The sequence below is a fragment of the Phaenicophaeus curvirostris genome, chromosome 12 (assembly GCF_032191515.1).
Source record: "Phaenicophaeus curvirostris isolate KB17595 chromosome 12, BPBGC_Pcur_1.0, whole genome shotgun sequence".
In the NCBI taxonomy this organism is placed as follows: domain Eukaryota; kingdom Metazoa; phylum Chordata; class Aves; order Cuculiformes; family Cuculidae; genus Phaenicophaeus; species Phaenicophaeus curvirostris.
In genome coordinates this window covers 3,344,478-3,372,227 of record NC_091403.1, presented here as the reverse complement: position 1 = coordinate 3,372,227, position 27,750 = coordinate 3,344,478, and the positions used below count along the sequence as shown (strand labels likewise).

At 39.4% G+C, this 27,750-nt stretch overlaps 1 protein-coding gene across 3 annotated transcripts; it reads left to right on the top strand.

Annotated features, from left to right (window-relative positions):
- The first annotated feature begins 57 nt into the window (after positions 1-57).
- On the top strand, positions 58-27,148 carry CIB2 (calcium and integrin binding family member 2). Of its 3 annotated transcripts, XM_069867122.1 has the most exons (7): positions 58-160; positions 10,679-10,713; positions 16,391-16,522; positions 17,813-17,924; positions 23,678-23,825; positions 23,922-24,117; positions 26,998-27,148. In XM_069867122.1, exons 4-7 carry the CDS (start codon positions 17,835-17,837, stop codon positions 27,017-27,019), a joined length of 456 nt encoding a protein of 151 aa, XP_069723223.1. In that variant the 5' UTR covers positions 58-160; positions 10,679-10,713; positions 16,391-16,522; positions 17,813-17,834; the 3' UTR covers positions 27,020-27,148. The 3 variants fall into 3 exon arrangements, with proteins under 3 accessions (XP_069723223.1, XP_069723222.1, XP_069723221.1); XM_069867121.1 differs by lacking the exon at positions 16,391-16,522 and having other exon boundaries at positions 26,998-27,147; XM_069867120.1 differs by lacking the exons at positions 58-160; positions 16,391-16,522 and adding an exon at positions 836-1,416 and having other exon boundaries at positions 26,998-27,147.
- The last annotated feature ends 602 nt before the right edge of the window (positions 27,149-27,750 follow it).

The following is a 27,750-nucleotide window of genomic DNA, read 5'->3' as shown; positions in this document are numbered from 1 at the left end:
AAAGTTTGTTCTTTGTTATATGCTTAGGTAAATTGAACTATTGTTCAATGCTGTTATCAAGTCAGGATCATCAGAAAGCACAAGATAAGCCTCCAGGTGTTTTTATTAAATGTACCACTTGCAGAGGAAATGATGGCCCTTGGCAGAGCTGTGCAGAAAGGTAGGAATTTTACCCTCTCTCATTCCTACGTGCACAAATGAGAAGTGATCAGTCCAAAGAAACTCATAACACGTCTTTCCTCCCTGTTCTCATCCTTTCTCACTCCGCCTTCTTCCTCCTGTTGTCAAGAGTTTATTCTTCTGCACATGTCAGCATGATTTTGTTTGAGTTTATTCATTGTGTCTCTCTGAATCTCTTACATGCTCTTTTACCCCTGCCCATCGCAGGGCGGTTGGAACTAGGTGATCTTTAAGGTCCAACCCAAACTATTCTATGATTCTCTCATTTAATTTTCCCGGAAACAGAGAAGCAGGGCGGTGTTACTTTAAAATACCCGGTGAGCCCTCTGCTGGCGCTTTCTGCCTTTGCTTTAGGCTGCCGGAGCGTTTTGTTCTCTGCTTGAGCCGAAGGAGTCAGATTAGCGGCTGTTTAAACTGATTGTTGTGAATTTATTGATTTAACGTGAGGAGGAGTCCTTGCATCACTGGGACACCGGGCAGTCTGGTACATCTGGTAGTAAGTTCGCATCCCTGGTACCCAGGGCTGGCAGGACCATTGCCTGGAGCAAGCAGCACCTGGAGATGTTCTAGGGATGCTCTGGACACTGAGCCTCGGTCCAGCTGGATGTAACGCTGGGAGCATGGCACCAGTTACGGACTAGGATGTGCTTCTATCTGTAGGAAGGCCAGCTGCAGGATCATTTAACCTGCTGATCCCTTTTCCTGGTCCCTGGATCCGGTGTGTGTGTGCTGGGATGCGCTGCCCAGCCATCTGGTGAGACAAAGCAGCTCTAGACCATGAAGTGGCCAAGCAGCAGCACCTTGAAATCGGGGAGCGAGGCGCTGGGGCAGCAGGGACCTGCTATATTCTCATACTGGCTGCTCGGATTTTATGTGCCGAAAGCTCTGTGTGCCTCTGAGAAAAACATCTGAAAAAGGAGGAGAATGGTATCCCTGTTTCTGGGCAAAAACTGCCTGCCATTTTAACGCTTTCCCTCCCGGTTTGCTCAAGTCACGCCTTGGCAAAGATCTCCCAGTTCCGCGTCGTTCCTCATTGGACAGGTACATCCAGACCAGTTCAATGCGGGCTCTGCGATTGTTTCAGCGCAGTCACGGAGATAACGTGCTCTAAATGCCTACAATACGGAGGAATCCAGCTCCTTCTAATGGGATGCATCTGCATAGAAGAAGAATCCCTCATTTAAGATGGGTAATAAGCAAACGATATTTACTGATGAACAGCTAGATGCCTACCAGGTAAGATATCTTTCTTAGCTGTAGAGGAAGAAAAAGAGTAATCCTCAGTTATTTGTGCTCATTTGTTTGTTTGTTTGGGGGAGTGTTTTTTCAAAATATAAATGAAAACTTCATTTGTAGCCTGCAGGTATATATTCTGTTTCTTCCCAGCAATTGCCATAGTATTCTAAAGCTGAGTTGTTGAATATAATCAGTTTATTTCCTTTTGCTCTTTACAAGGAAAGGATTCAAATTCTCAGTGTTTGGAGCAGGATGCAGGATAAAGGCTGTGACTAGCTTGATAATTGCAGTTCTTAATAGAATCTTTCTTTTGAGTGTTCTGTAATGATGAAAGTGTAGTGATAACCTCTTTTTCTCTCCCTGATGCCTTTCCCTGATTAGAGGGGAAAGGGAGAAACAAAAAATCTAATTTTGCTTCTACTAAGGCTAAGCTATAGAAATACACTTAATATAATTTCAAGAATAGGTGTCCATATGCTTGCATCCACTCCTGGTAAGCAGCCTCTTACCTTAACAGAGGAAGTGTGCATTTTATGTCCAGGGATAGCTTATTGTGATTATTTTATTTACTTCTCATTGCATCAACTGTATGTTTAATAGGGTAAAAGTATACTAATATCCACTTTTCAGTCATGTTTTAGCATGCTGTAAATCTTCTCGCAATCTATTTCAGTAGGATATCTGCACAATGAGCATCTCAAATAAGTTTCTGAAAATATAGCGAGGCAATATCCCAAATAGAAGTGTGCTGAAGGAGGAGGGGGCAGCTGAGTTCTTAAGAGTCGCAGACATGGCTGCTTGGATTGCTCTGTTCTCTTACATAAAGTGATAAACGTAGAATTAACAGTGCAGGAAATCAGTATTTAGTTTATTTCATGATAACCAAGGGGCAGATCCAGTGCGCATGAAAGTAAATAACTTTTTTGTTTTACCTTCAGAATTTTTGTCTTAAGCCCCTGAAGTAGAAACCATGATTTTAAGTACTAATATGCTTTGGAGTTACTGCTAGCATGGACTTCTCACAAGCGTAGATATTTGGCCACATAGAATCATGCTAGGGATATATGCTAAAATGCTTTTAAATGTTATCCCATGCTGAAAATAAGGCATAAATTAAATGCATTTTAGATTTCAAGTCTTTTTCTTATAATTGTAGGAAATGTGAAGTTGGAGCTTCTTTAATTTACGCTTTGTCTTGCATCTCACCCTCACCAGCCGCCTGTCACTGTGAAATTTTAGTCCAAGTTAGTGGCCTTAGACTTAGTAGTCTAAGATCCAAAAAGGCTTCTTCACATCCCTGCTGGATAGGCAAGAGGGAAATCAAAGATCTGTGTAACACCACTGTCTGTCTTCCTATTAACAATAAAAGTGAACACAGAACAGAGCCCAACTGCAGGGAAACAAAACAAAATCCAAATGTAATTAATGTTATCTTCTTGACATAACTGGCAAATGCAAGAGCTGAAATGTCATCCCTAATTCACGACTCTTCATGTAGAAATTGCCCTTCTCTAATGGCTTTTGCAGACCCTGCCTTTCGTAATGCTGGGTAATTGATCTCCAAGCCTGGCAGCAGGTCGGCCCAATGGACTGAGCCAGCCTGTGGGATTTCTCCATTACAGGCAGACTTTAGTTCATTAGCACAGTGCTAGATAATTTTTGACTATATGTGTATGGTAAGTACAGTAAAACAACAAGTTTCAGGACAACAACTAACCCCAGGATCTGTCAGGAAGAATTTATTAGCCTTATGCTGTGAACAATCAGCTAATAACCCTTATTTAGAGGGCATTTTTATTTCATCCATTAGTTACTGTGTACCTCTTAGGTCTTTTAAACACAGAAATCATGGACAGCTTTTCAATGGATCATTGATTAATCCTTTTTCTTTTTTCCAAATGAGAACTAGGCAACTTCTTTTGAATTTGTGTGTCTGAGTTGGCACTGTGCTCCTTGTAAGAGCCCAGATTGCACAGCCCATAGTGTCAATTTGACAGAAGCAAAACAGTCAATCTGTTCTGTGAAATTGATATATATATTTTTAATTCCTCACTGTTTCTAATCAAAGACTGCTCAACACCTCACTCCCTTCATGGTTAGACTTTATAATTTCTTTATTTGAATGTATTTCTGGCCATTGCATTACCTGATTGTAATTTCCGCTCATTTTGTCTTTCACACAAATTGCTCTAGGCTTATAGTGCCTGAATGCTACTTTAGTCATTTAGAAATACATGTATATAACTTTCTAATGCATTATGTTTTAAGTGCTTGTTCCATAGGAAACACTTCTGATGGGTAAAAGAAAAATGGAAAAGTGAGAAGTTAATGTACTTGAAGTATGGTAAAATCACGCATAAGTGGCTTTAGTTTTCAGAAGTAAATATTAAACTGGAGAAAAATCACCAGCTTGATGAGCTAACATACATAAATCTCAGGGCCTTAGTATTATAATAACTTTATTTGATTTGTCTAAAACTCTCCAAAATGCCCATGCATAAACTTTTTTATATGTAAACTGTTATATTGAAGAATAATTTTTTAGCGGAGCCTTTGCATTTAAATGAAATAATTGTAGATCTGGTTACCCACGAGATGATAGTTTTAATATACAAGCATTTAAAACGCTCTTCTGTGGGACTGCTGATGGGTGGCCAGTTGAAACCGTTAAAGAGCTGCATAATAGGACTTGATAATATTAAACTGTCATAGCTTTATTTATGGTATTTTTTTATTCCGAATAAGTAGAGCCAAATTATCTCAGGAAAGCTTGGAAAGCTGCAAGTCTCTTAACACTTTGTTGTATCACTTGTTATTAAGACAGTATTGTTGTTGGCAGCTCTTTAAATTTTCATAAGTTTAGTGGAATGTTTTGGTAATTAGTTTTTTGCAAACATTGCTTTCTTTACTGAGACTCACCTCATTTAAAAAGTCAGCCTTGTAAGAAAATTAATTCCACAGGGGATTTCTGCTTATTATGCTTTTAGGGTACTGATCTCTTTTGGGAGTGTTTTTAGTTCGGTTAGGTTTGGGGTTTTGATTTTTTTCAAATAAAATGCAATATCTAACCGAGCTCTGGTTACAGAAAAGGGAAGTATTAATCAGCAAGGGAGATGTATTTCATTTCGAAGATAATTTTAAATTAAGCTTTTAAAAGTTGTCTACGGGTTTTGGAGGTCAAGTCTGACAATGGAAAGAGAAAACGAACGGGGATTTTAACTGTTTCGTGAATGATGCTGTATAAAAATGTTTGGAGCAAGAGAAAATAAAGGTATGCAGTGAAGCAACATCCGAGCCGTAGATTGGCCTCAGTGCACTGCATTTCTCATTGAGAAGCAGTTATATTGAGTAGGAAACACATAGAAGCTGTGCTTGGGGTGTGGACGAACTACACCACTGTTGAATCAATCTCACTGCCTTTTCCAGGGTTCCTTGAATAAATGGTCTGAATTTCATACAAATTTGGTTCTAATTTTTTTTTTCTTAATAGAAGCTAGAGAATATAGGGCACAAACATTTTATATCAGATATTACTGTTTTTATTGCAAGCCATTTCTTTTTGTATGTGTTCATTAGGGGGATTATTTACTCTGCATTATTTGATGCAGCCTCAAGACAAACTGGTGTTTATCCTGGCTGCCTTCTAAGCAGTGTTGCTATAAAAGACAGAAATATGAAATAATGCCTTGCTGCTTTTACACAAGAATGCATTTAGTACAAAACTAACTCTTTTCCTTTCATTAAACTTCTAATCAAAGTGGGATTCAGCTATATTTCATGAGCATTATGCAGAACCAGATAAAAAGCATTACATTATGATCTGTCAAGAAATGCCATTTATAAAGTGTAACTAGGTCATCAAGCGCTTTTTTTTTGATTTAAAAAGCTGTAATTGACTGAATCGGGATCTCTGATGAAAATGAACCCTTTGCAAGAACATAAGAAGTGTATTCATCGCAGGTTCTCTAGGATCTTCTGTAAAAAGTACTTTTCAGTTTGACAGAGTATTGCTGTTAATGTGCAGTTTTTAATTAGCATAATAATGGAACAAGATTTTCATGACATTCTCCCTTAGTCAGATTCTGGTTTTGTGTTACCATTTGGTGCATATATAAATTGAACAAAATTACCACTTGTTGGGAGTTTTGTTTCTTTCTCAATCCTTGCTAGTGTCTAACTCATTTTACTCCCATGTTGCTGTCTAAAATATATAAACTGGTTCTTATAACTGCAGATTGTTCCCCCTGGAACTCAGTGGTTGTTTTAGTTATTCTGGCTTTATTCTCAAATATATATGGTTACAAATGAAGGTGGGCTGGATGTTAAAATCTCCATCAACATTCTCATGCAACCAGCAATTTTTAAGATAAAACTCCATGTACCAATATTGTAATTAATGCAGATGCTAACTCTGATGGGATGTTTTTAGTGTTTAAATCTGGATTGTCTAAAGTACTTGCAGAGCTATGCAACTTAAAGTCTAGTGCTAGTCTCACTGACTTCCAGTAACTCTTTCTGTATTCTCATCACTGGAAATGTATGTCTTGCTGACTCAGTCTTGCACAATTCCAGACCAATCTTAGTTGTAGGGCAACGAGAAGAAAAGAATTGCTTTTGTAAAATGATACCAGAACACAGTCAACAATAGATCTGGTATGAAAGCTCCTTTGCTTCTATCCAGCACTTTTTTGATTCCTTCATCGAATGATGTTTTTATGGTGTTTTGATTACCTGCTGCTACACACGATGTGTACGTTTGGCACAGTACAAAACATCGTTTGTGATTTTTAAAAATGAAACCTCTGAATTAATCTCTTTGAAATATTAACCTTTAAAATGTTGCAGCATTGAGTACTTATCGTTTAATAAAAGCTGCATAGTATGATAATTATATGGATCTAATCTATCTTGCATTTAAGGGTATTGTCAAAATTCCTGTTAGTCATTGCTTTGCTTCATCTGCTGGCTTTTGTTTGAGACCGTTCTTCTAATTTGTTTGATTTTGTATTGCTAAGGCTGTTTTATATTATTACCTTATTTAGAAAACTTTCCACTGGAGCTACGGCAGGAGCAGAACAAACCTGCCTTTATAAAAGTATACATATAAAAGGCTGAATTGTGTATGTATTGTCTTAGAGGAGAAATACGCATTGAATGGGCTAGAGAGATATTATTTCACAGTAGTTTTGCATACTTGAGCATTGTTATTCTATTGTTCTATTGTTTAATTTTTCAGCTTTTTTTCTTTTCTCTAGAGAAGTGTTTTGCTTATCTAGGTGAAATTAGTTTTAGTTGAAAACCATGCCTTATGCACAATGATACTTGCTTCTACAAGGGGTAAGAGATAATCCTTCATTCAGTGGACTCTGCTGCCATTCATAAACTGCACGCTGCGCCCTGGTGTTGGCAATCTATCCAACAGAGCAGATTACACATGGTCTGATTCTGGAGCCACGCCTCATGTTACACTGTGTACGTAGACTTTACATAAAGTTAAGTATCAGCATTCTCGGCACAGTTATTTCTATTCCTATTTTTTATTTAAATCGCTCTAGGGCTAAACGTAACACAGAAATGATAAAAGCTCTAACAGCCTGCTCTAACATTCTGCTCTTTTATAAAGTACATTTTAAGAGCAGAAGCCATTAACCCTACTTTACAAGCACTGTTCAGTGGCTTCTAGAAAGTCACACTGCCAACCAAGGGCAAAGCCACACACAAAACGTAAATACACCAGCTGTCTGTCTCTTTTCTCTGCTAAATATTTTAAGAACCAGTTAAGCCACCTAAATGCCGAATTTGAGAACCAAGTCCCATTACACGAGCTAATGATCTCATTGGAGTTAATGGGAAATTTTCTGTTTGCTTTACTTTATTTTAGTCGGGACAGACTGAGTGGGACAGCAGACCTTCAAAAAGGAGCATGTTATGTGCTTGGGGCCTGGAGGAGGTGGCCTTTGAAGGCAGAGCCTAAAGCTTAAATAACCTAAAACCCACAGGGGCCTCCTGTTAACAGTTTTTCAGGCCATTGCATAGCATTAGAAATAAAAGCAACAATTCTCGGGATAAATTCTTCCCAGAAATCTTGAATTGGCAAGAATTATGAAAACTCTGGTGACATTTATTTGTTCAGTATTTAGTTTGTGCTTCTCTAGCAGGACTCTGTGTGGCTTTAGACTCCGGACAGGATAAAGAGGTTGCTTTTTGAGTTCATAATAAACTTAAGTACAGTCCACTTAATAGCAAGTGTGTTCCAGGAGAGCTCTGGTTTGAAGGAAGATGAATGTCATCATATTCATAAATGACAAATCCTTTCCAGGACCTACTTCGCCTTTCCTTATGAGGGTGTTAATTTAACCTGTGAGTTTACTATTTATTTTCTGTCACTGTGTATTTTCTGTCTGAATGAAGTAGCCAGAAGAAAATTGGATGATTCACCTCCTTGTTTCTTTGGCCAAAAGTCTTTAATTAAATCGGAATTAAATTGCTGGAGTACCAGCAACTGTAAAATGTAATTATGTTATTTAGACCCTTGTTCCATTGCAGCTCTGATCCAGCTTGGAGCTGTGCTTTCAAAAAAACACCCAGGACAGTCCTGCGCCACCTTCCTGCCATCAGTAGATACTTGTGCCAGAACTACTGATGCTATATTCTAAGCCATTAAAAGGAAACAATCCAACCTGGAAATGAATCACTTTTTGCTAGGCTATTTCTTAACGTGACAGTTCTTTCTGTCAAAGTTCTCTGATGCAGTTGTACTACTCATTGATTTGGAGTCTGTGTAAAGGAAGAGGCAGAAATAAGAAGCTGGGAGAAGCTAGAGATGTGGCTGGACTTCCCTGTCAGAGATAGCAGGGAGCCGTGGCTCTTACATCTGCTCTTTCGGACCAGACAGGCTTCTTGATGGTAAAGCATTTCCTAAGTGTCTATGATCTGGCTATGGATCAGCAGGATAGGCCAGGACACAATTAATTTGTGGTGCTTTGACCCAGAGTGGCTTTAAGATCTCTGCAAGTGGTCTGTGAAACCACTGTACATTTTTTTCTAGCCCCTCAACCCTGACACACAGTTCCATAGAGCTGGCAGGTGTAATCGGAATGCTACTGTCAGCAACAGTGGTCAGGCAGTTACTTGCAACTACTTTTGTTATAAAGGTTTTCAGTATCAGGTTTTTTTAGATTAGGTTAGTTAAAAAAAAATCGGACAGTAGCGTTTGTTGTCAAGACCTGAGGTAACTCAGATCAAAAATAAAAATTATGTGGACCTTCTGTGAAAACGTTTTATGAACTGAACTCTTAATGTGACTTCCAGTGGCATTTTTTCATGATTTATAGAAGGTAAAGGGTAACTTATCTTTTTCATCTTGATTTCTATTTGCGTATCAATTACGTGTCAGCTTTCTAGTTAAGTAGCAGTGTCTGCTGTTTTCTCAAGCCTATATAATTACGGGATGATTGCTGCTGAGGGCATTACAGTTATTGGTGAGATTGCACCTGCCTTTCGTTAGTAAATGAAGCATCCTTAAGTGACAGTTTGATTCTAAGTGTTGCGTGTGCTGGAATTAATGAAGACTTAACCAGCTGGCTCTTATTTCGCTTTGTGCAGTTCCAGACAAGGCTACATCAGTGTCAGCAGCTCACAAGGTGCTTTCTGTTGAGTCTTGTAACACTATTCTGCTACACAATACACTGAAGGAAGAGCTGCTTCTCCTGCCACTTTATATGGAGGAGAGCAAGCAAACTCAATAATTGATACCGTGTGGGATGGATACCATACCTGGATACCTGAGACAAGCTGTTTGACTGCTTCAGCTAGCTGTGATCATTCCTTTTCCCCTCCTTGGAAGAAGCAGGCATTTAGCCAGCTTGATTCCCACCTTAGGAAAGAAATGCTTTTTCATTAGTTGACTGAAGAGCAGGACTGGTGGAATCATCCTGGTTGTTGGTACTCTTAAGTGTGGCTCACCAAGTCTGATGTTGTTATCTTTTCACTAGCTCGTTTAAAATTACCATGTATTTTAAATATGTTGCATTAAAGGAGGAAAACTACTAAGAGCTGAATCCTTAGGTAAATGCCCTGCTGCATCACATGGGCCTGTGAGAGAGGTGGATAATCAGGAAGAATTCTGTGGTTTGGTTGTGGTTCCCTATAAACACACCCTCATCAGCCACTAGCTCTAGGACAAGAAGGTGCACATTCCCTCAATTTATGCCCTAATTTATGTTGTAATTTAGTTAGAACAAGGTTCTAAACTGGTCATCCAATATTTCATTGCCACTAGTGTTCCTAGTTTTGGATGCCAGGCAGAATTTTCCCTTAATATGTATCAGATAAGATAGTGGGGACTAGAGGATATTCCTGTCAGTTGGATGGAACCAATTATTATGGTTCCTCACAGCATCTGGAAATATAACTTGTTTTGTGACTGATGCAGAAATAAATGAAATGCAAACCGTTTCACTGCTCATATTATGGTTCTTCTGTGAAATGGGTGAATCCTAGCAAAACACAGTTATTCATAAAGAGTTAATTAAGCCAGTGTAAGTGCAGTCCCACCACAGAGCAGTTCAGGGTGCGAGCAAATGCTTGTAAACTCTTCTTTCCCGCTCAGCCAGCTCTACTTTGCATTCTAGTAAGTTGTTTCATATTCTGTGATACCACAGGAAAGATGAATAGTTTGCCTGCTATTTGCAGCAGGAGCTGTACTTTTATCCATGGAGTTTGCAGCCTTCATCAAGGTGACCACAGTGCAAGGTAACTGGTAGCAAAAAGAGTCAATAACTAGTAAGTAAGTACATGACTTTCATTATTAAATCAGTTGTCTCTAATAGAGGAGTACTCCAAATTAGAAAATAGTTTTCTTCATTTATTTGGTATTTATAGCTTTCTAGATCCATTTATTGAGTGGTTTTGGCCTCTACCTTACTCTTTTGATTTAATTTCGTTTCTGGTCTGCTCTTTTCATAGTGGAAAAGTATTTCAGCAAGCCAGTTTTTCTTCTTCTGAAGTTTCACAATATTCACAAATTAACAATATTTGTTTTACTGATAGCCCTATCCTTAAGATATTTCAGTTATTTTATAGCATGTATTGCTTTCTGAGGCAAAAGCAGAGGGTACACAAATGGCATCTTTAATGGTTTTCTGCTAGATCTGAGTTTCCTTACAAAAGGTTCAAGAACAGTTCCTTGCAGTTGATTTCATTATTTCTACAGTACAATAACACATCTTGTTTATTTTTTGTTGGTTTTTTTTTTTTACAGGACTGCACGTTCTTCACTAGGAAAGAAATCCTTCGGTAAGTAAACTGAGTTAAGTTTTTCCTTCATGATTCATATCGAAGGGACTTCAAACTACATTTGCAGACAAACCATTTGTAATGTTCTTTTCCATTGCATGGCAAGTGTGACATAGAGTAGAGGAGATCACTGTAATTCATACGACTTGATGATGAAGGAAGCGGCATTGCATTGTGGAAAAGATTCTCATGCTGTTCAAGAACAAGAGGGTGCTTTTCTATTTTAAAAAGTCTGGCATAGGGACTGTGGGTGGGATAGGAGCTGGAGAACTGAAAACTCCTGATCATTCATCCATTTGCATGAGTGTTAGCCAGGACAGAAGGGCAGGGCACAGTTATGTAGGTGGGGATGAAGGGATGAATACGGCAGCTCCAATTTAGATTGATTTTAACCTGATGTAAACCAGCATGAGATGGCAATTAAGTGAAATGGGCTAAGCGTCTTTATCTGTCGCTACAGGAAAAGTAACTCATCAAAAAGCCCAAGCAACAAATGTATTTTCTGTTCGTGTAATGAGCTGTATCAGCTGTCTGAGGGATCAGATAAGTGCTAAACTGGCACAAAAGCCAGAGAGAGCAAATGCAACTGAAAATAAGGAAAGGAGAGGAGAGCAAGACTTAGCATTTCAGTACCAGTAAGGTGTTAGGTTGGCTTAGTCTGACTTCAGTGTATTAGACTTTGGTACCAGCATCAACTTTAAGTCAACATAGATGCAGGCTGCGGCCAAAGCAGTTGAAGACACGTTTTCTTGGCTGATAATCTGAGCAGATAATTTGCAGATTATCAGGGAATAGTATAATTTATTAATTCAAGATAAAGTAGGTAAGAACACAACAAAAATGGATCTAGGAAATAAAATCAAGTAAGCTAGGCTGCCGCAGAGGCAAGCATGTCTGAAAGAGGAAAATAGAAGCCATAGATCATTATCAGTGTTTGATACAGTTATTTGTCACCACAAAACCCAAATACTCTTGAGTCTTTATTAAAGTTGGTTAATTTTTACAAGTGCTTAGTGCAACTAAGAGGATTCACTCGTGGGCCCAGGGCAAGAATATGTTAAGGAATGTTGGAGAATGTAAACAAATTTGTTATCACTGACTCAAAACATCATCTAAAATACTTACAGGACAGCTGACAAATGTTTAGAGTTGTTACTGATTTTGTTGGTAACTGTGTATTAGGGCTCTGAAAACACACCTCACTTCTCTTAAAGAGGCTGTGGAAACTAGAGCAGTGTGCATAGCTTGAGGACACAGCTTTAGTGTGTGGAAAGATGCCAAAACACATTGGTAGACAATCAGTTTGTAAGTGCCTAGAACATAATATGCGCTCAGAGGCAGACGCTGTGGATTTGTTAAAAGCATATTTCTTCCTTTGCGTGGCTGCTCTTATGGATAAGAGAAAAGAAACAGATTCAATGTATCTTTGTTTTGGTAAAGCTTTTTATTATTCCTGTATATGTTAGTCCTTTTCTACCTGTACAAGAATGCTAAGGTACTGTTGAACATACTCGGATAACTTATAAGAATGTTAAGAAGCCTTGAGGTGAAGAGCGTTGCGGACACTGCAAAGATGAGCTTTTTCAATAGCACTCAATGTGTTAGAGACATTATTAGGTCCAAAAAGATTAACAGGAAAATCACCCAGTCAGGTACTAGGAACTGAGAAAAATTTGCAAGCGCAGAATGCAATGTAACGAAAAAATGGTGCAAGGTGTTAGTTGAACTAAGCCAAGTGGGCGTAATTTTAGCAAGCAAACTCCACAAACCCCTCTGCTCTTGCAAAAAAATAAAGGCGGGGGGGGAAATGTAGTTCTAGGATGAATTAACCTAAGCATTGCATATAAAATGGGAGAATTCCATTCCAGTCAGCATTGTTGGGGCCTCAGTTGGAATAGACTGTCCAGTTTTGGGCATCACCATTCAAAAAAGATTTGTTGTACTGGAAAACATCCAGTAGAGGGAAACAAGAATACTAGGAAAAAAAAAAAGAAGACGTGAATAAAGGTTGGACAAACACTTTATTCATAGCAATGAATCTGCTTATATAACCTCTTGTGCTTCTCCTGTGATTGTAAATGGGAACAAAAGGTTGGGTTATCTCTTGTAAGGCAGTATTTCTCTTACTTGGTTTTGTAAATCTGATTTCCTAGCAGACAAGCTTTTACTCCAGTAATAATGTTTATCTGCTAGCCAGCCCATCTGTTTCTATTTCTCCCTGTAGACTAATACAATTTGGCAGATTCCCAAGGCAGATTCAGACACAGGTGTTCTTGGATGTCTGTCCTAGACAAAAAGCACAAAATCTGTAAATTAAAAGTTGTATCTCTTGAGACTGACCACCTAGCTGGACAGCTGCTGGGGGATTATGCCAAGCTGGGCACCATCTGAACAGTCAACAAGCCTTTTGAACGTTTTTGTAGAAGAAAATGAGTCATTCTTTTATATTCCCTTCTCTGCCTGTTTCTAGGTGTGTTTTTGATGGGTGAAAGATGAGGTGCAGAGGAGCCCTTCCAGCTAATCCAGCTACATGCTGGGCTTTAAATCTGAAGCCTGCCTGAAAGTTAAATTGGGGAGATAAGCAGTGCCTTCCTCCAAGTGTCTGGAAAGGCTTCCTTATAAGGGAGCAAATGCAGCGAACTGCTTGAGATGCATCTCCCTGTGGAGCACATTGCGATGCAGATGGAGGGAGGGGTTAGAACACAGCTTCTGTTTTTCTAATGCATCACATCTTTTGCAGAGTTTGGGATTCATATGCTGAAAGGGAAAAATTCTGTATTGTCAGCTTTGAGAGGGAGGGGGGAAGCATCTACTAAGAGAATAAAGTTTGGGGGAGCTCTATGCCCTTGGGAATCTTTCTGAATTTTGTGAAGGAAACTCCATACAAGAAGGACATATATCCTGAAGCTGCTGTTGATCTTGTTAATTATGTTTCTATTCTTGTTGTTAACAAAGTTTGTGTATCCTCTGTGAATGGAAAGAAAAGGCTTCTAGATGACTCCTGCATCTCCCGTGCTACAAAGCTTTCCTTTATTATATTTTCATCAGGTTGCTTCTGTTTTGCTAGGCTCAGGTGAAGACAACATCATTCTCAGTGCTGAACCATGTGGGATCGGGCGTACTGGTATAATGTGTCTAGTTCTGGGCTCCCCAGTACAGGAGAGAGATGGAGCTACTGGAGAGAGTCTGGCAAAGGGCCATCAAGGTGGCTAAGGGACTGGAGAATCTCTTCTCTGCATATTACCCAGTCCTTCTCTAGCTGTTCTGTTCAACTTTGGCATCTGAACAAGAGCCTATTGCTTTGATTGTGGTGAATAACTGAAAGTGCAACTGCAGAGCAACAGAGAGCTTCTCTGGCCCTGCTGCTGTCAGGGTTTATTGCTTTTTGTCTAGGCAGGCTCTGGTCTGGTCATGCCACAACTCCTATGAACTCATGGGACTGTCCAGCAGCACTCGCTGCTTTGCTTCATTGTTCCTGTTAAGCCATTTTGCTATGCATTTTTTGTAAACATGCAGAGCAATCTAGAATTTACTCTATGGGATGGTTTTTGAATGCATTCTTGTTATTTAGGGAGCAATAAGATATATATTCCTGAATAAATATGTTTTCCGTTACAACATACATCAAGTGACTGATACTATTAAGGCAGGACCAGAGTTAGGGAGATGTTTATTAGGTTCTAAAGGCCACTTTAAAACCTCTACTTATTTCTAATCAATGAGCCATTACAAGCCTTGATCTTTTGTTTTCACCACTCCTGTAGTGCAGAGTTCCTGCCAGCTGTAATGTGTTGTCACTACATTTAGTGGTGGCAATCTATGCATAGCAAACCAAGGAAGAGCTGCTCTGTGTTTTAACACACCCACTGGTGACCTTGAGTACAATCTGACTTTCTCTCAAAGCTCAATAGCAAATTAAAGCAGTTGCTGCAGGGTGTAAGTTTGAAGATCTCCCTTTTCAGGTCCATGCAGATGTAGCTGAAGGCTCTGTTAGGGGTGTGGAGACATCCCAATAAAGCCTGTTGAGCAAATACCCACCAAGCGTCACCCACGAACCTCAATTTTTCAAGTGTTAGTGCTTATGCAAGGGAGGTGAGCGGGTGAGCAGGCTTGAAACTTCTGGAAGGGCAATTTGGGTTTAGACTGGACTAAGCTGAAACAGGATCACAGCCTTAGTCATGTACTTAAACATGTATCGAAAACTGTGGGGACAGGACATCATCAGTAAATGAAGTCTGTCATTAAATTGGTCACTTCATCTGGGCTCTGTCACTCTTGTCTGTGGGAGGGAAGGCACTAATAAACACTGCCAGCTTTTTCTCTCCTGATCCAGTGGGAGGTGTCACTGCCCATGGCAGGGGGTTGGAACTACATGATCTTTAAGGTCCCTTTGAACCCAAACTATTCTATGAATCTTCCATGAAGACTAAATAAGGCATCCTAGCACATTCAGGAATGGGAAAATGCATCCAGAAGAGTTTTTTGAAGCCAATACCACTGCAGGATCTGTAGTCATTACTGCAAAGACAGCGACCTGGTTGCAGGTCTTGGGTTTCTCAATATATTTTACATAATGATCTGTGTATGTAAATGGCAGCCTTTCCAAATCTATGTGTGTTCAGACAGCCCCTGACAAGACACAAATGTTTCCGTGACTAGGGCAGATAGCTAAAATGGTTTTAGTTTTTTTCAGATGGGTTTCTTTTGTGGGGCATACTGAGTAAAAAGACAAAAAGGCTTTCCTCTCCAGGTCACAACTGCTCCTGACATGTTCAAGTAAGCTGAAGTGCCGCCTTCTTCTGTAAGAACAGGAGAAATACCAAAGCCTTTACCACAGAGGTTTGGTTCTTTTTTTATTTACAGTTAGTAATTAATGTTAATGAGTTGTGTCAGAACAGTCAGTAATCTATACAGTGCCAGTGGGTGCAGCGTTTGGGAGACAATTACTGAGTCTGACTCACAGTTCTGGTCATACTACGTGGTCCGAGGATGGCAGCAGTATGGCAAATTGATGCAGTGAGGTACTGCATAAAGGCAGGAGGATTATGGGTGTAAATAACCCTTATGTCTACTGATCTTTAAATTGTATTGTAGCATAATTGATTAGAAATGCATCCAGTTTCCTTGACAAAAAGTGAATACTTGCCCAGTCTAACGAAGGTTACTGAGGTGAACAGAAGTGTTGCTGAAACTTATGCAAAAGGGACTGTGTCTCACTGTGATTTGTGGCTTTCCCAGAATCCTGTACGAGGCTGAGGCAGCTCTGTTACTTTTCTACCCATTTTCTACAAAACCTCATCATCTGAGAGACTGACAATCCTGTTTAGTTTTTCAGAAAATAGTGTCTGGTGTCACTGAACTTCTCAGCATAAAGGACTTCTGGTGGAAAAAGAGGTTACTGTGTTTTGTTTTCCTTTGGTTGTTTGGGTTTTTTTGTTTGCATGTTTTATTAAAAAGGATGACGCAGCTTGTGCAACATGCTGTATGTTGGTTTTGGAACCTAAGCTAGAGAAATCTTAAGGCCTTTTTCAGTGTGGTATTAGCTAATCATGCCATGATTAGCCATGCCATGATTAGCCATGTCATGATTAGCCATGCCATAAGGCTATCACAAATAGAGTTGTAGGATCCTTGCAGATAAAAGCGTGTGAAAGGCTATTTTATTGCTGTAATTTAGTTTGCAGGAGTTGGATCACAGCCACTTCCTACAGACTCATTCGGGTGCTTCAGTGTGAAATCCACCCGCGTGGAAAAATCTTCTACCTACAGATCTTTGGGTGATTTGATGAAGTAACAGAGTTAGTGGGAGGTGAATAGGATATCAGAGCTACCCTCAAATCAGCTGTTAATTACTTGCACATTTGTGTGCTCATCATCTGCCTTCCAGCTAATTCGAGCAGAGTCCTGCTGAGTCCAAAGCTGTGTGCTGGAAGGCTGTCTGGTTACTTGTGCCTCGCAGCTCCTTTCTGCTCATCTTCGGAGTGAAAAGGAAGACTTAACTTTAAATGCATTGACTGGGAATGTATCATCTTAACATATTTCTGTACAGCTAAATACTGTCTGCATTGTGGGTGTTTCTGAAGAAAACAGATGTAGAAGCTGCACGCGTTATCATGTAGTGGACAGGTACTGCTAGCCTTGGGGATCTCGAAGGTCTTTTCCAACCTAGTGAGTCTGTGGTTCTGTCTATAGGTAGGGACATACATACATTGCAGTAAAAATGTTAATTCAGTTAACAACTGGAAGTTACATCATATAAATATTTGTGCAGTCTTTGCCCAGATTGTGTGCGAGACTGAGGCAGTTTTCTTAATTTACTGGTATTCAGCCTCCAACCCTTTAGAAATCTTGGTGTGTTTCATGGCCCTTTGACTCTTCCCTTCCTAGCTCCCTTACGGAAACTACAACATAATACCGCTAGCACGATAAGCAAGCTTTAGAGAGTGAAACTAGGTTTATGAATGTCTGAGTCCTACCTTTCATGAGAAACACTTATTTATTGCCTTTAAAATATAGTGGTTTGATGAATAAGCTGAGTCAAGAGCGAAACAACACTGTGGGAAATGGAATGAAGTTGAAACGGTCTGTGTGCTGGTGTCAGCCAGGGCTAGACTGAATCTGCTATGTTAGCAAGGCACAGATAGGAAAATGGCTTTTTAAATTCAGGAGTTAGGTCTCCCAAGGATACTATTGTGTATAGCATCATAGATGCATATTGTTTGGCTTTAAAATTCTTTGTGCTGTTAAACAACCAGGTTTTTTATGTAGTGCAGATCAACCAATAACCTGCACTGAGATGTGATCCCTGGGTTATATTCACAGGGTTAGTACATTTGTTAGTAACTCCTGGTTATATCCAGGTAGTGTGAGACACTACTTATTTACGCGCCTCAAGTTACACCTGGGTGTTAGTAGCAGTTATGCTGGATACTGCATCAAAGCCCTCTTTTTTTTCAAAAAGATGGGAATTTGGTGGGCTCAGACTTGTGCACTAAAAATAACAATTAGAGCTGCAAGACAAATTTGTGTCTGATTACTGTATGAATGCAATTGGTTATTCAAAATTGGTTATTGGCTGTTTTTTTCTGCTTGTTTACAGGTTGCATGGCCGATACTATGAAATGGCACCAAACGTTGTGCCCATGGACTATACAAGGGACCCAGATGTTAAACTACCTATGCAGCTTATAATAAACATGCCTGAGCTAAAGGTATCGCTTCTGACTGCTTACAAGCTGTATCTTCTTAAGTTATGTAGAGCGTCTGCCAGTTTTGCTAAGTGGGTTTGATATCCTGAAGCAATGCGGCGTGCTGCGGTCTTCCCTTTCCTGTTACTGCTCGAGAGCAAAACCAGCCCCAGAAACTGGAATATATGTAGGTGGATGTAGTTGGGGTAGATGGTAAAGAAAACGAGTAGGAGAGAAAATGAAATTTAGCACTCTTTCTGCTTTGTGTGTATCAATCTGTCTGAAGCCAGTGGGAGCTCTGTGTGAAGAGCTGGTTTAGAAATCAGAGGTTCTTATCTCAGTGTGTTGATGGGAATTTGCTAGAGTGTGAAGAATGTTGCTGGACAGAAAGAAAGGTTTTCCTTTTTTTTTTCTTGTCTGCAAGAACACAGTAAATATTATTTTTCTTAATTACCAGGAGTTTTCATTTTTCATGGAGTCATTGCAAGGCAGGAAGAGGGGAGACGGTCTGTGTAACAACAAATGAGAAGCAGGGGGCATAAAGCAAAAAACTGAGAGAGTATTTGGTTTTATTATTTTATTAGTTCAACAATTGAATATGGTTTTAACAGGAGTAAGGAGCAGCTCATTCCATGAAAACCTTAGAGATTGGAGACTACTATGTCTACAAGACAGCCCAGTACTTAAGCTGAGATGTAAACCAGAAATGTTATGCCGGGCCATGATTAGATTTTGTGATACAGGAGCACATCTTGCTACCTTAGCAAACTTAGGTGGTAATGATAATAGACATCCTGATAGACTTTCGTAAGTAAAGAGGCTCATAATCTATCTGCTTGCACCACAGCAAGCCTGTGAGGCTTTCTGCCCGTGCTCTAGAAGATGTCCCAAGGGTAGCGGGACTTGAATTTATGAAAATAGCAGGACAAAATTCACTGTCAAATTTTATAGAAGCTCTTTCCAGTCTCATAAGGCTGTGGAATAACCTTAGAAATGTTGCTGTCAAACCACTCATTCTATTTCAGGCATTCTAACAGTTCAGAGAGAAAGTACTTTCAATAGCAGTGAGCTTGTTTCTGGTAAAATATGAGTTAGAGGAGACTAGATAGTCCTCCATAATCCTTTCAAAACATTGACATTAACAGATATTAGACTACCGCCTAGTATTTCACTTGTTACCCAGGGTCAGTCTTGGTTGTGGAGTGTTTTGCGATTCCCTGTGCAGATGGCAGGGAGTGGGAGAGGAGAGCTAGTTTTCCAGACAATCTATGTAGGAACTCCAGCTTATATGCTAAGGAAAAACCGTATTTAACCTTTGCAACTTGACCAGACTGCTACGTAAATCGTTACAGTGTTTTCTTTCTTCAGTAAATTTTCATCAAGGTGAAGGCAAAACCAACATTTAAATCTTAAAATAGAAATAAATGAACTAAATGTCTATTGACTTATAATGAAGTTAGTGGTAATTTCTATGCACCTGGCTTTTTTCATGTTCACATCACATTTCTAGTTACTGGCAATGCTGAGCTCCATACCACTGCAGAGTCTGACAAATGGATAGAATCAATAATGCACTTTTCTAAATTAGATTCTGCTACTATAAAGAAAGATTTTTACCTCACACATTAATGTTTTGAGCCAGGATTTTTGTGTTTCAAAGGAAAAAAAATGCTGATGGTCACTTACTTTAATTGGTAATGAATTATTCATTAACTCCTGGTTCTTAAAAGTTGAAAGTCAGGACAAGAAATAAATAAATAAAGAAGGGGCAGATACTTTAAGTTGATTAGGTCTACCATTACACCGAAGTAACGGAGCCCGTTTACTCCATCAGGGCTGTCTCCGGTCTCTATTTTGACTATCTTGTTTACACGGGTAGCAGTCTAATAAATTGACTTTCTGGCATATGGGCACCTATGAGATTGCAGCAATCAATATTGCAAAACTGTAGCAATGGTGTGGGCCATTCAGTACGAGACCACCTAGCAAAAGAAATGGATTGTAGTTCCAAACAACTCATTTCACTCACTGTATTGCCTGTCACTCCCACAGGGCTATGCTGGCAGAGGTGACGTCTGAGCTGTAGGAGTGGAGGGGAGCCTGTCTTCTCTTCACAATCTCCCCACCGGCATGTGGCCTCGGGCTCTAGTAGTGTAGGAGCTGGTCATCAGAGGGCTTCCTGGAGGGGAACCATTTTCATTTCATTCACTTTACAGTCCGTTGCTTTTTCTTCTTGTTTTGGCTCGTGCAGTAACTTTATTCATCCTCACAGGCCTTGTCATTAGCTGCAGTGGTGAGTAGGGTAGTTCATAAATTCCTGCACTACAGAAAGGGAATGACCAGCAGGCACAGGAATCAGTTGGGAGAAAGGAAGGACAGACAGGGAACAGTGAATCGGTCACACATTTCAGAACCAGTGTTAGCATCCTATTTTTGGTATGTCTAAACATGAATGCATTTGAGTTGCTTCAAAATGAAATGAAAACACTTCTACAATTTTAAATTTTAGAAGTTATTTCAATTCCATATGCAACCATTAATTATTTGGCTGTTGTGATCATAGCAGAGCCTTCAGTAAAGAGGGAAAGCTCGTTGCTGAGCTCGCTGGCATTTCTACTTTCTGACAGAATGACAGGAACAAGTTTTGAAGATGTAAAGGTATCTGTTTAGCTGTATCTTGGTTTGTGCAGGATTTTCTTAATCAGTACCCTGCAGAGAGGTTTGATGACATGAATATAATCATCTACACATGAAAAAAAAAAACTGACGAAGAAGAAAAGGAAAAAAAAACCAAAAAAGAAATGTGTTTTTATCTGCTTCAGGGACAATTTGCTGTTGCATTTATTATGCTTCCTTTCCAAAGCACCAGCTTCTCCTGTGGAGGTCTGGTAGAGATCAATTTAACCATCTTTGTATTAATGCTCATCTGATAGGAGTTCATTTCAATTTTTTTTTTCAGGAATAACTCCTGAAATTTGAGAGGTTGTTTCTGATCAGCTCTGAACAAGTCCTGAGTAAAGCATCAAAAGGGATTCTGGCTTTCAGCAGTCTACAGGCTGCTTTGTACGTTTTAATATCTTCCCTAATGACAGTAGGGACTTTGTCCAAATACAAAAGAGAAAATTATCATCATGTTTCTGCAGATATAAAACCGGAAAGCATTTTATAATGACTGTCCAGCCTCTCCAGCTTAGTTGTCTAGACCCAACAGCTTTACTTGCAACCCCTCATTTCCAAAATGCAGTCAGCTTGTGCAAATAGGATACAGTGCCTTGAAGTAATTTGTCATGCTGCAAAACAGATAGGGCAAAAGGACAACACAGTGCTTTCATAGAGCCAGTGATGGAAACTAGAGGACGGGGAAAATAACAAGGAACTTGGTAAGATTTAGCTGCAATCTCAGGACTAAACCCTATAATATTTTCTTAGAAAACAAATGGTTATGGATTTTTGTATGGTGTTCTCTCTGTGTTGGAATAGATGCCATGTGACATGAAAAATTGTATAGAAGCACAATTATCTGAGTGGAAAAAGTGGTCTTTAATGGATGGCACATTTAGGAGGATTATCTCAAGCCACTGCAGCATCATCAATCTGCGAAACAGCAGAGTTTTAGCTCTAAGAATTCTCTATTGTTTCTGTCTCGCCTCTTGTTTTAATTGTGAGAGGACAGAAAAAGCTTTTAACAAGATAAGTGTAAGTCTAGTTTTAAAAGTATTCTTTAAACAATTAGTGCTTAAGGGAAAACAATCTAGAAGAAACAGTATCCTTTTCCTCTCTGCTCCCTTCCCCCATGGCTCTTCCTTTAAATATGATGGAACCCTAATCTGTGCTCTTTAGAGTAGAGGTAATGAAATTACAGAAAGGATGTGAAAAGTATCTCTGAAGGTAAGCTAATACTTTCCATTGTGTAAACCACAGATATACTGCCTGAAGGCGCATAATATGAGAAAGTTAAAGGAAAGAAATCAATATGAGGAAAGATTTTATTTTTCATTTAGGGTTTAGAGATCCATTTGGCAAAGAGTTACTTAAAAAGTATGCTTAGGTCTATTTAATTCATTGTTAATTCATTGTATTTTCAAGATCTCTGACGTGCCAAATAGATAATGCAACTTATGCAACTGCAAAATGCTTAATCAGAGAGGTCATGCTTAGCATTTCTAATGCAGGAAGTCCTGGATTTGATATTCACTGCTGATAGGGATATTTGCATCTTTGTACTCCCTGATTGTCACCCAATGCTGCCTCTAAGATGTCAGTTTACAAGTGTTAACCATGATGCTTAGTTCCGATGAGTTTTTTTCCAAAGAACACAGCATAGTATTTTAGAAATTAAAAACAGATATTTTTTCTAACACGTTTTCTCATCAGTCTGGTATTTAATGTCCTCTAATATGAAACTTTGACCAGACACACTTATTTTTTTATGTGGCTTCAGGAATAAAGTGGGCCTTTTTCATGTATTTGAGCCCAACAGAATCTTACTTTGCCTTATTAATATACTGACAATTTAAAACAATAGAATCAGTTGTTTTCTTCATGTTGTATATATCAGTTGTTGTCTGTCTTGTATATTCATACCACAAACGGGTGTATTGCCAAATATACAAGTCAGATACTTTAACCTTAGCAGCACCCACAGACGCGCATCTGCTATACCTCCTCTACACATCGTGCACATGCTGTGGGTGATTGTTACGTCTCCTTTTACAATGACTTTCTCTCAACCATCTGGCTGATTCTGGGGTGTTGTTTTTCATTCTGAGACTCGTGAGAGATGTGACCCTGCTGCTTTTTAGAGCCTCTTTTTATTTTCAGGAAACTCTCTTTTCTGCCCTATTTAATTTCTTTTTTATTTTTATTATTTGGCCTGACTTTGTCCTCATCTAAACAGTGAGCTTAGCGGTATGTATTCATGTCAGAGCGCGGTGAGCTCATTAATCTCCTACCCTTTGAAATCTGTAGGCATGCTCCCTATTGTGGAATTACTCCCTGCAGGAGAAGTTGAATTTAATATTGATTATCTTAATGGGCCGTCATTTGAGCCTAGGGCTCTGTGGTCCCTGCTTCACCTATCCATTAAACCAGCCTTATTCCTGGAGATTATCTCAGCCAGAAAGACTGGGGACATCTTGGCATTTAGTAGTGCTAAAATCTCTGGTCAAGGTTACTTTTTGGATTTTGAATCTTGATTGTTTCAGGGAGTTGTGCTTCCAATGTTTCAGGGAGTTGTGCCTCGAATATTTTGGGGAATTATGCTTCCAATATCTCTTTCTCAGAAGACTGACGTGCACTTACATGGTTTATCATTAGACGGATATTTGCTTTTTAGCACACTCCAGCTAATTTCTACCATGGGAGTAGTTCTGGAGCACAAACTGCCAGATGCAAAGACATCTCAACAGGAGGTGAAATTTCACTTAAAACTCTGAAATTTGTAGTCAGCTCAACCAGAACTTGGACATTGATGTGTGTCAGAGTGCAAATGAGACATTTCTAGGAGATTCTACTGCACAATTGATCTCCACACTTGGAAAACTTCTACCCTTACATTGATAAAGCGCGTGTTCCACGCAAGAGAAATGAGCTGAGCATTAGTTTAGAGAGAGTGAATGACAATGTGTCTGAGAAAATCTGGATAAGAAGTGGGACTGTGCAGCGCTGATGCTTTCTGCTAAAGCACACAAATGTAAATTTTTAGGTGCATTGTGGAAGGAAAAATTACTTCCAAATACTAAAATATATATCTATATATATCTACCTGTTTTTCACAGGAGAATCCCTTCAGGGAAAGGATTGTAGAATCTTTCTCAGAAGATGGAGAGGGGAGCCTCAGCTTCAATGATTTTGTGGATATGTTCTCTGTGCTCAGTGAAATGGCTCCCAGAGAGCTTAAAGCAATCTATGCCTTTAAGATCTACGGTACTGTATTGAGATGCTTTCCTATGCCTTTCTCGTTTGAAGCAAATGAGTTAAAGAGTTGTTGGTAATCTTTTCTTTGGTGCCTTTATTGTTTAGATTTTAACACCGATAACTTCATTTGTAAATCAGACTTGGAAAAAACCCTCAATAAGCTGACCCGAGAAGAGCTAACAGCAGAAGAAATCACTCTGGTTTGTGAGAAAGTCATAGAAGAAGCTGACATGGATGGTGATGGGAAACTAGGATTTGCAGATTTTGAAAACATGATTTCCAAAGCACCGGACTTCCTCAGGTATTGCTTTAAGAAAAAGGTAGTCTCTTGCGTATTTTCTGGGTGTTTCTTTAGGATATCACTGGGTAGTGTAATATAAAGAAATGTCAGACATTAAATACTTTACCACAGAGCTGACCAGAGGATGACTTCATCGCCTTTCTCTGGTCATGGTCCCATCCTTCTTGTAGCAAGGGTCCCAGAACTGAACACAGTACTCGAGGAGCAGTCTCACCAGTGCCAAGTACAGAGGGAGAATAACCTCCCTAGACCTGCTGGCCACGCCATTTCTGATACAAGCCAAGATGCCACCGGCCTTCTTGGCCACCTGGGCACACTCCCTACCCTCCAGCAGATCCACACCTCCACCCAGCTTAGAGTCATCCACAAGCTTGCTAAGGGTGCACTCAATGCCTTCATCCAGGTAGTTTCCTCATTTCTGAGGAAAAGCATTATAACAAAATGATTCTACAGTAAAGCATGAGGACATTATCTCTGTGAGCCCAGAGAAACATCAGCATCTCGACAGGATATGCTACAAAGTCAATGTGAATCTCTTTTGTACATTAGAAACATATCAGGCGTTCCTTGACTGATCAAGTGAATCAATGGAAACTCTTTTAGAACAAGATACATATCATCATTACACTGAGGCTCAGCTGAGTAGGTATTCTATATTTTCTTTACATGTATTTCCAGCTAAGAAAATGTTTTCTTTATACTGTTATCTGTATAAAAGCTGCTGGGTTCAGGTAGAGTTTCCTTTAATCAATGAAAAGGCTGTACTGTACCTACAGGTCTGGTGGAGAGCAGAGATCAAATGTGAAGAATTGAAGGCAGATGTGAAGACTCAGCAGAAGCTGTAGCTTCAGAAGTTTGCTGTGCCATGACTGACTTTAGTGCTGTGTTGTAGAGGCCTGCAAAGTGCTGACTGAGAATTCCTAGCTGGGGACACAGTGCAAGCCAGTAATTTCCTGAGAAAGTAGCAGGAAGGAATATTTGCCACTGTAGCTACTGGGATGACTGTAATGATTAGTTTTCTTGTCCAAGTTTGTGATGATTTTGGAAGCTGAGGAAACGAGCAGAAAAATACGAGTAGTGGGTGCTTGACAAGGCAAGAAGATGATTAAAAAGAAGGGTGAAATGAACAGTATAGAGCTTGTTATGGGTTATGTAAAGAGAAAATAGAGAGAGAGGGATCACTGACAATACTAGTAATCTCAAAGGACCAGGCTACCAAGTACTGAAGGTGCATTGACAGATTTTCTTTATCTCATCGTTTATATCTTTACTTAATGACTCTGTGTAGGTTTAATGGCCTACAGACAGCCTTCACAAGCTTTGTCCTGCTGTCAAGCAAATGAAGACACAGTATAGTCTGTTGCTTTTGATTTGCACTGCTCTGCTTGAGGAATTTTTTTTAAGCCTAGAAGAAAACACTGGAAATCGTTGGCCAGGGAAGAAACATATCTACCTCTTTGGCTGTTATCCCGGAAGCTGTAAATCATAATGACAGTTGCTAGTTCAGAAAATTTGATCCCAGTAGCTTTATTTCACTCAGAATTGCTATCATTAAAAGCTGCTTGTAGTTTAATGGCAGTATTCGCCCCCTGAACTGGCACTAGCTAAGTGTCCTGTTCTACAAGACTGGTTACGTTTTCCACAGGAAATTGTTCTATAAATCATCCTGGAAGCTTAAGCTTATTTGAATGCCTGAGGGTGAGACCTACTATAACGTCGTGAAATGGACTTTGAGAAGATAGCGTTGGTAATGCCTGGGAGCTGCCAGGACTAGGCAGAGAAACAAAAAGATGCCTTTGGGAATGCAATATCCTGACACCTTTGTGGGCCTTTACTCACATGACAGTTGATGTCTGAGCTAGAGTCCTGCCTAAAGCTGAAGTGACAGAGCTCCCTTAGAGGAAATGTTTATCTTGTAAGACCTCTCTCAAAATGCAGGTTACCTGGTTCTTGAGGACTAAAATTAGAGGTAGTGATGAATTGGTAAGAGATGCTTAGCAAGAAAACTGGAGGGGAATAATTTTGTCAGTATTCTTTACAGACTATTTCAGCTGCTTGTTACTAAGAAGCTCAAGCTCCGAAGGCCAAAATGGCCCTCTGATAGAAATAGGAAAAAATTCCAATAAATTGTCTTCCAGTGAAGAGGATTTGGGTGGACCTTTGTTTTCAAGAGTCATGCCCAAGATGTTTTCCCATGCAATACTGTGGATTTTTTAGTCCCTAGATATGTGGGACTTAAATTTTCAAGAGTTTGAATTAATATGGGGCTCTAGACATTATCTGAGTTGTGAACCCACTGTTTATCACTGGTCTTTTCCTGAACCTTGGTGCATCAGTGTATACTTTCTTTCACAATGCTTAGGTGAGTATGCCAGCTACAGCATATCTTTCAGCATCATCTGGATGGAATAAATTCCTAGATAAGAAGTTCCTGGGGACCACTGTGAAGAAAGTTTTATCTCCTCCAAATACATACCACAGAGCTTCCTTCAGTGAATTTCTGATTCAAATCAATAACTAAATGTTAGAGCGTTCTTTTTGTAAAACAGAATCCAAAAACTGTACATCCAGAACTCTTCAGCCTCTCAAATACTCCAAACCTTTAAGTTTTTCTTTTGCTGTAGGCAACTGGGAAACATTTAGCTCTGCTGTATACTTAATAGGTCAACTTATACTTCATTTAATCCAGTGCTGAGCTTTGCCCACTGAACTAATGTTTTCAGAATACAGAAATTTCTCCCAGAATGTTTAAATCTTCCTGAAAGCGCAAGAGAAGGGATTCGTATCCATTACACAGCACTTTCCTTTTTGTACCAGGAAAATGTTGTGTGTAATAATGAGTATGTTGATATCTCTTAATCTTTTTCTTTCCTTTTGCAGTACTTTCCACATACGAATCTGAAGATGGTTCTGTGAGCCAGTGTTATCAGAAATGTTTTGCCAGTCCAGCCTTTCTGAATCTCAGGCACTTGTGAGGCTTTTGTCCTCTGTGGCTTCTTAGAACTCAGAAGAATGTGGATGAGAATTATTTCAGTACTAAGAGACAGAAGTGTCATGTGATCTCATGTGATCTGCAGGATATTTGGAACAGTCACATTTTTACCTTTACTGCTGGCCAAGCACTCTGGCAAAGATGGTTGGTTGTTGCATTATGTTTTTTCTTTTTTTTTTCATTTCTTTTTCTTTCTTTTTTTTAATCTTTTTTTTTTTAAATAGAATCAGAGTTTTATTGAAGTATTTTCACATAGTTTTTTATATTTGTGAATAACTAATACTGCTCCAAAAAGCGCAAAAAAAAATAAAAGCAAAGAAGATTGACAGGATTATTAGCTTTGGTGACTTTTCAAGAGTATTTGAAAGAAAGCGTGGGCCTTAAATAATGAGATGCCTCTATCACTGTGTTGTACAGCTGGGGATCTTGCATGGAAGTTGTCTTAGGTGAAAGAACTGCAGTCAAGATCGAGCTCCCAGTGTTGAAGACAACCACATCCCAGGTTTGCCTTTCAGTCACTGAAATGGCAGTTGCTGGGTTTGGTGCTTACCTTCAACCAATGTTTTATGGATTGTCATGTCCTTATGAAACTTGAAGCATTTGCCTTTTATATATGATATCTGCATATACAACTCATTTCT

Bases quoted from the DNA above. Each gene is read 5' to 3' on its own strand.
- CIB2 (XM_069867120.1), top strand. From the start codon at position 1,366: ATGGGTAATAAGCAAACGATATTTACTGATGAACAGCTAGATGCCTAC. The intron at 17,925-23,677 runs GTATCGCTTCTG...TGTTTTTCACAG, and splicing joins TAAACATGCCTGAGCTAAAG to GAGAATCCCTTCAGGGAAAG. The intron at 24,118-26,997 runs GTATTGCTTTAA...TTCCTTTTGCAG, and splicing joins AAAGCACCGGACTTCCTCAG to TACTTTCCACATACGAATCT.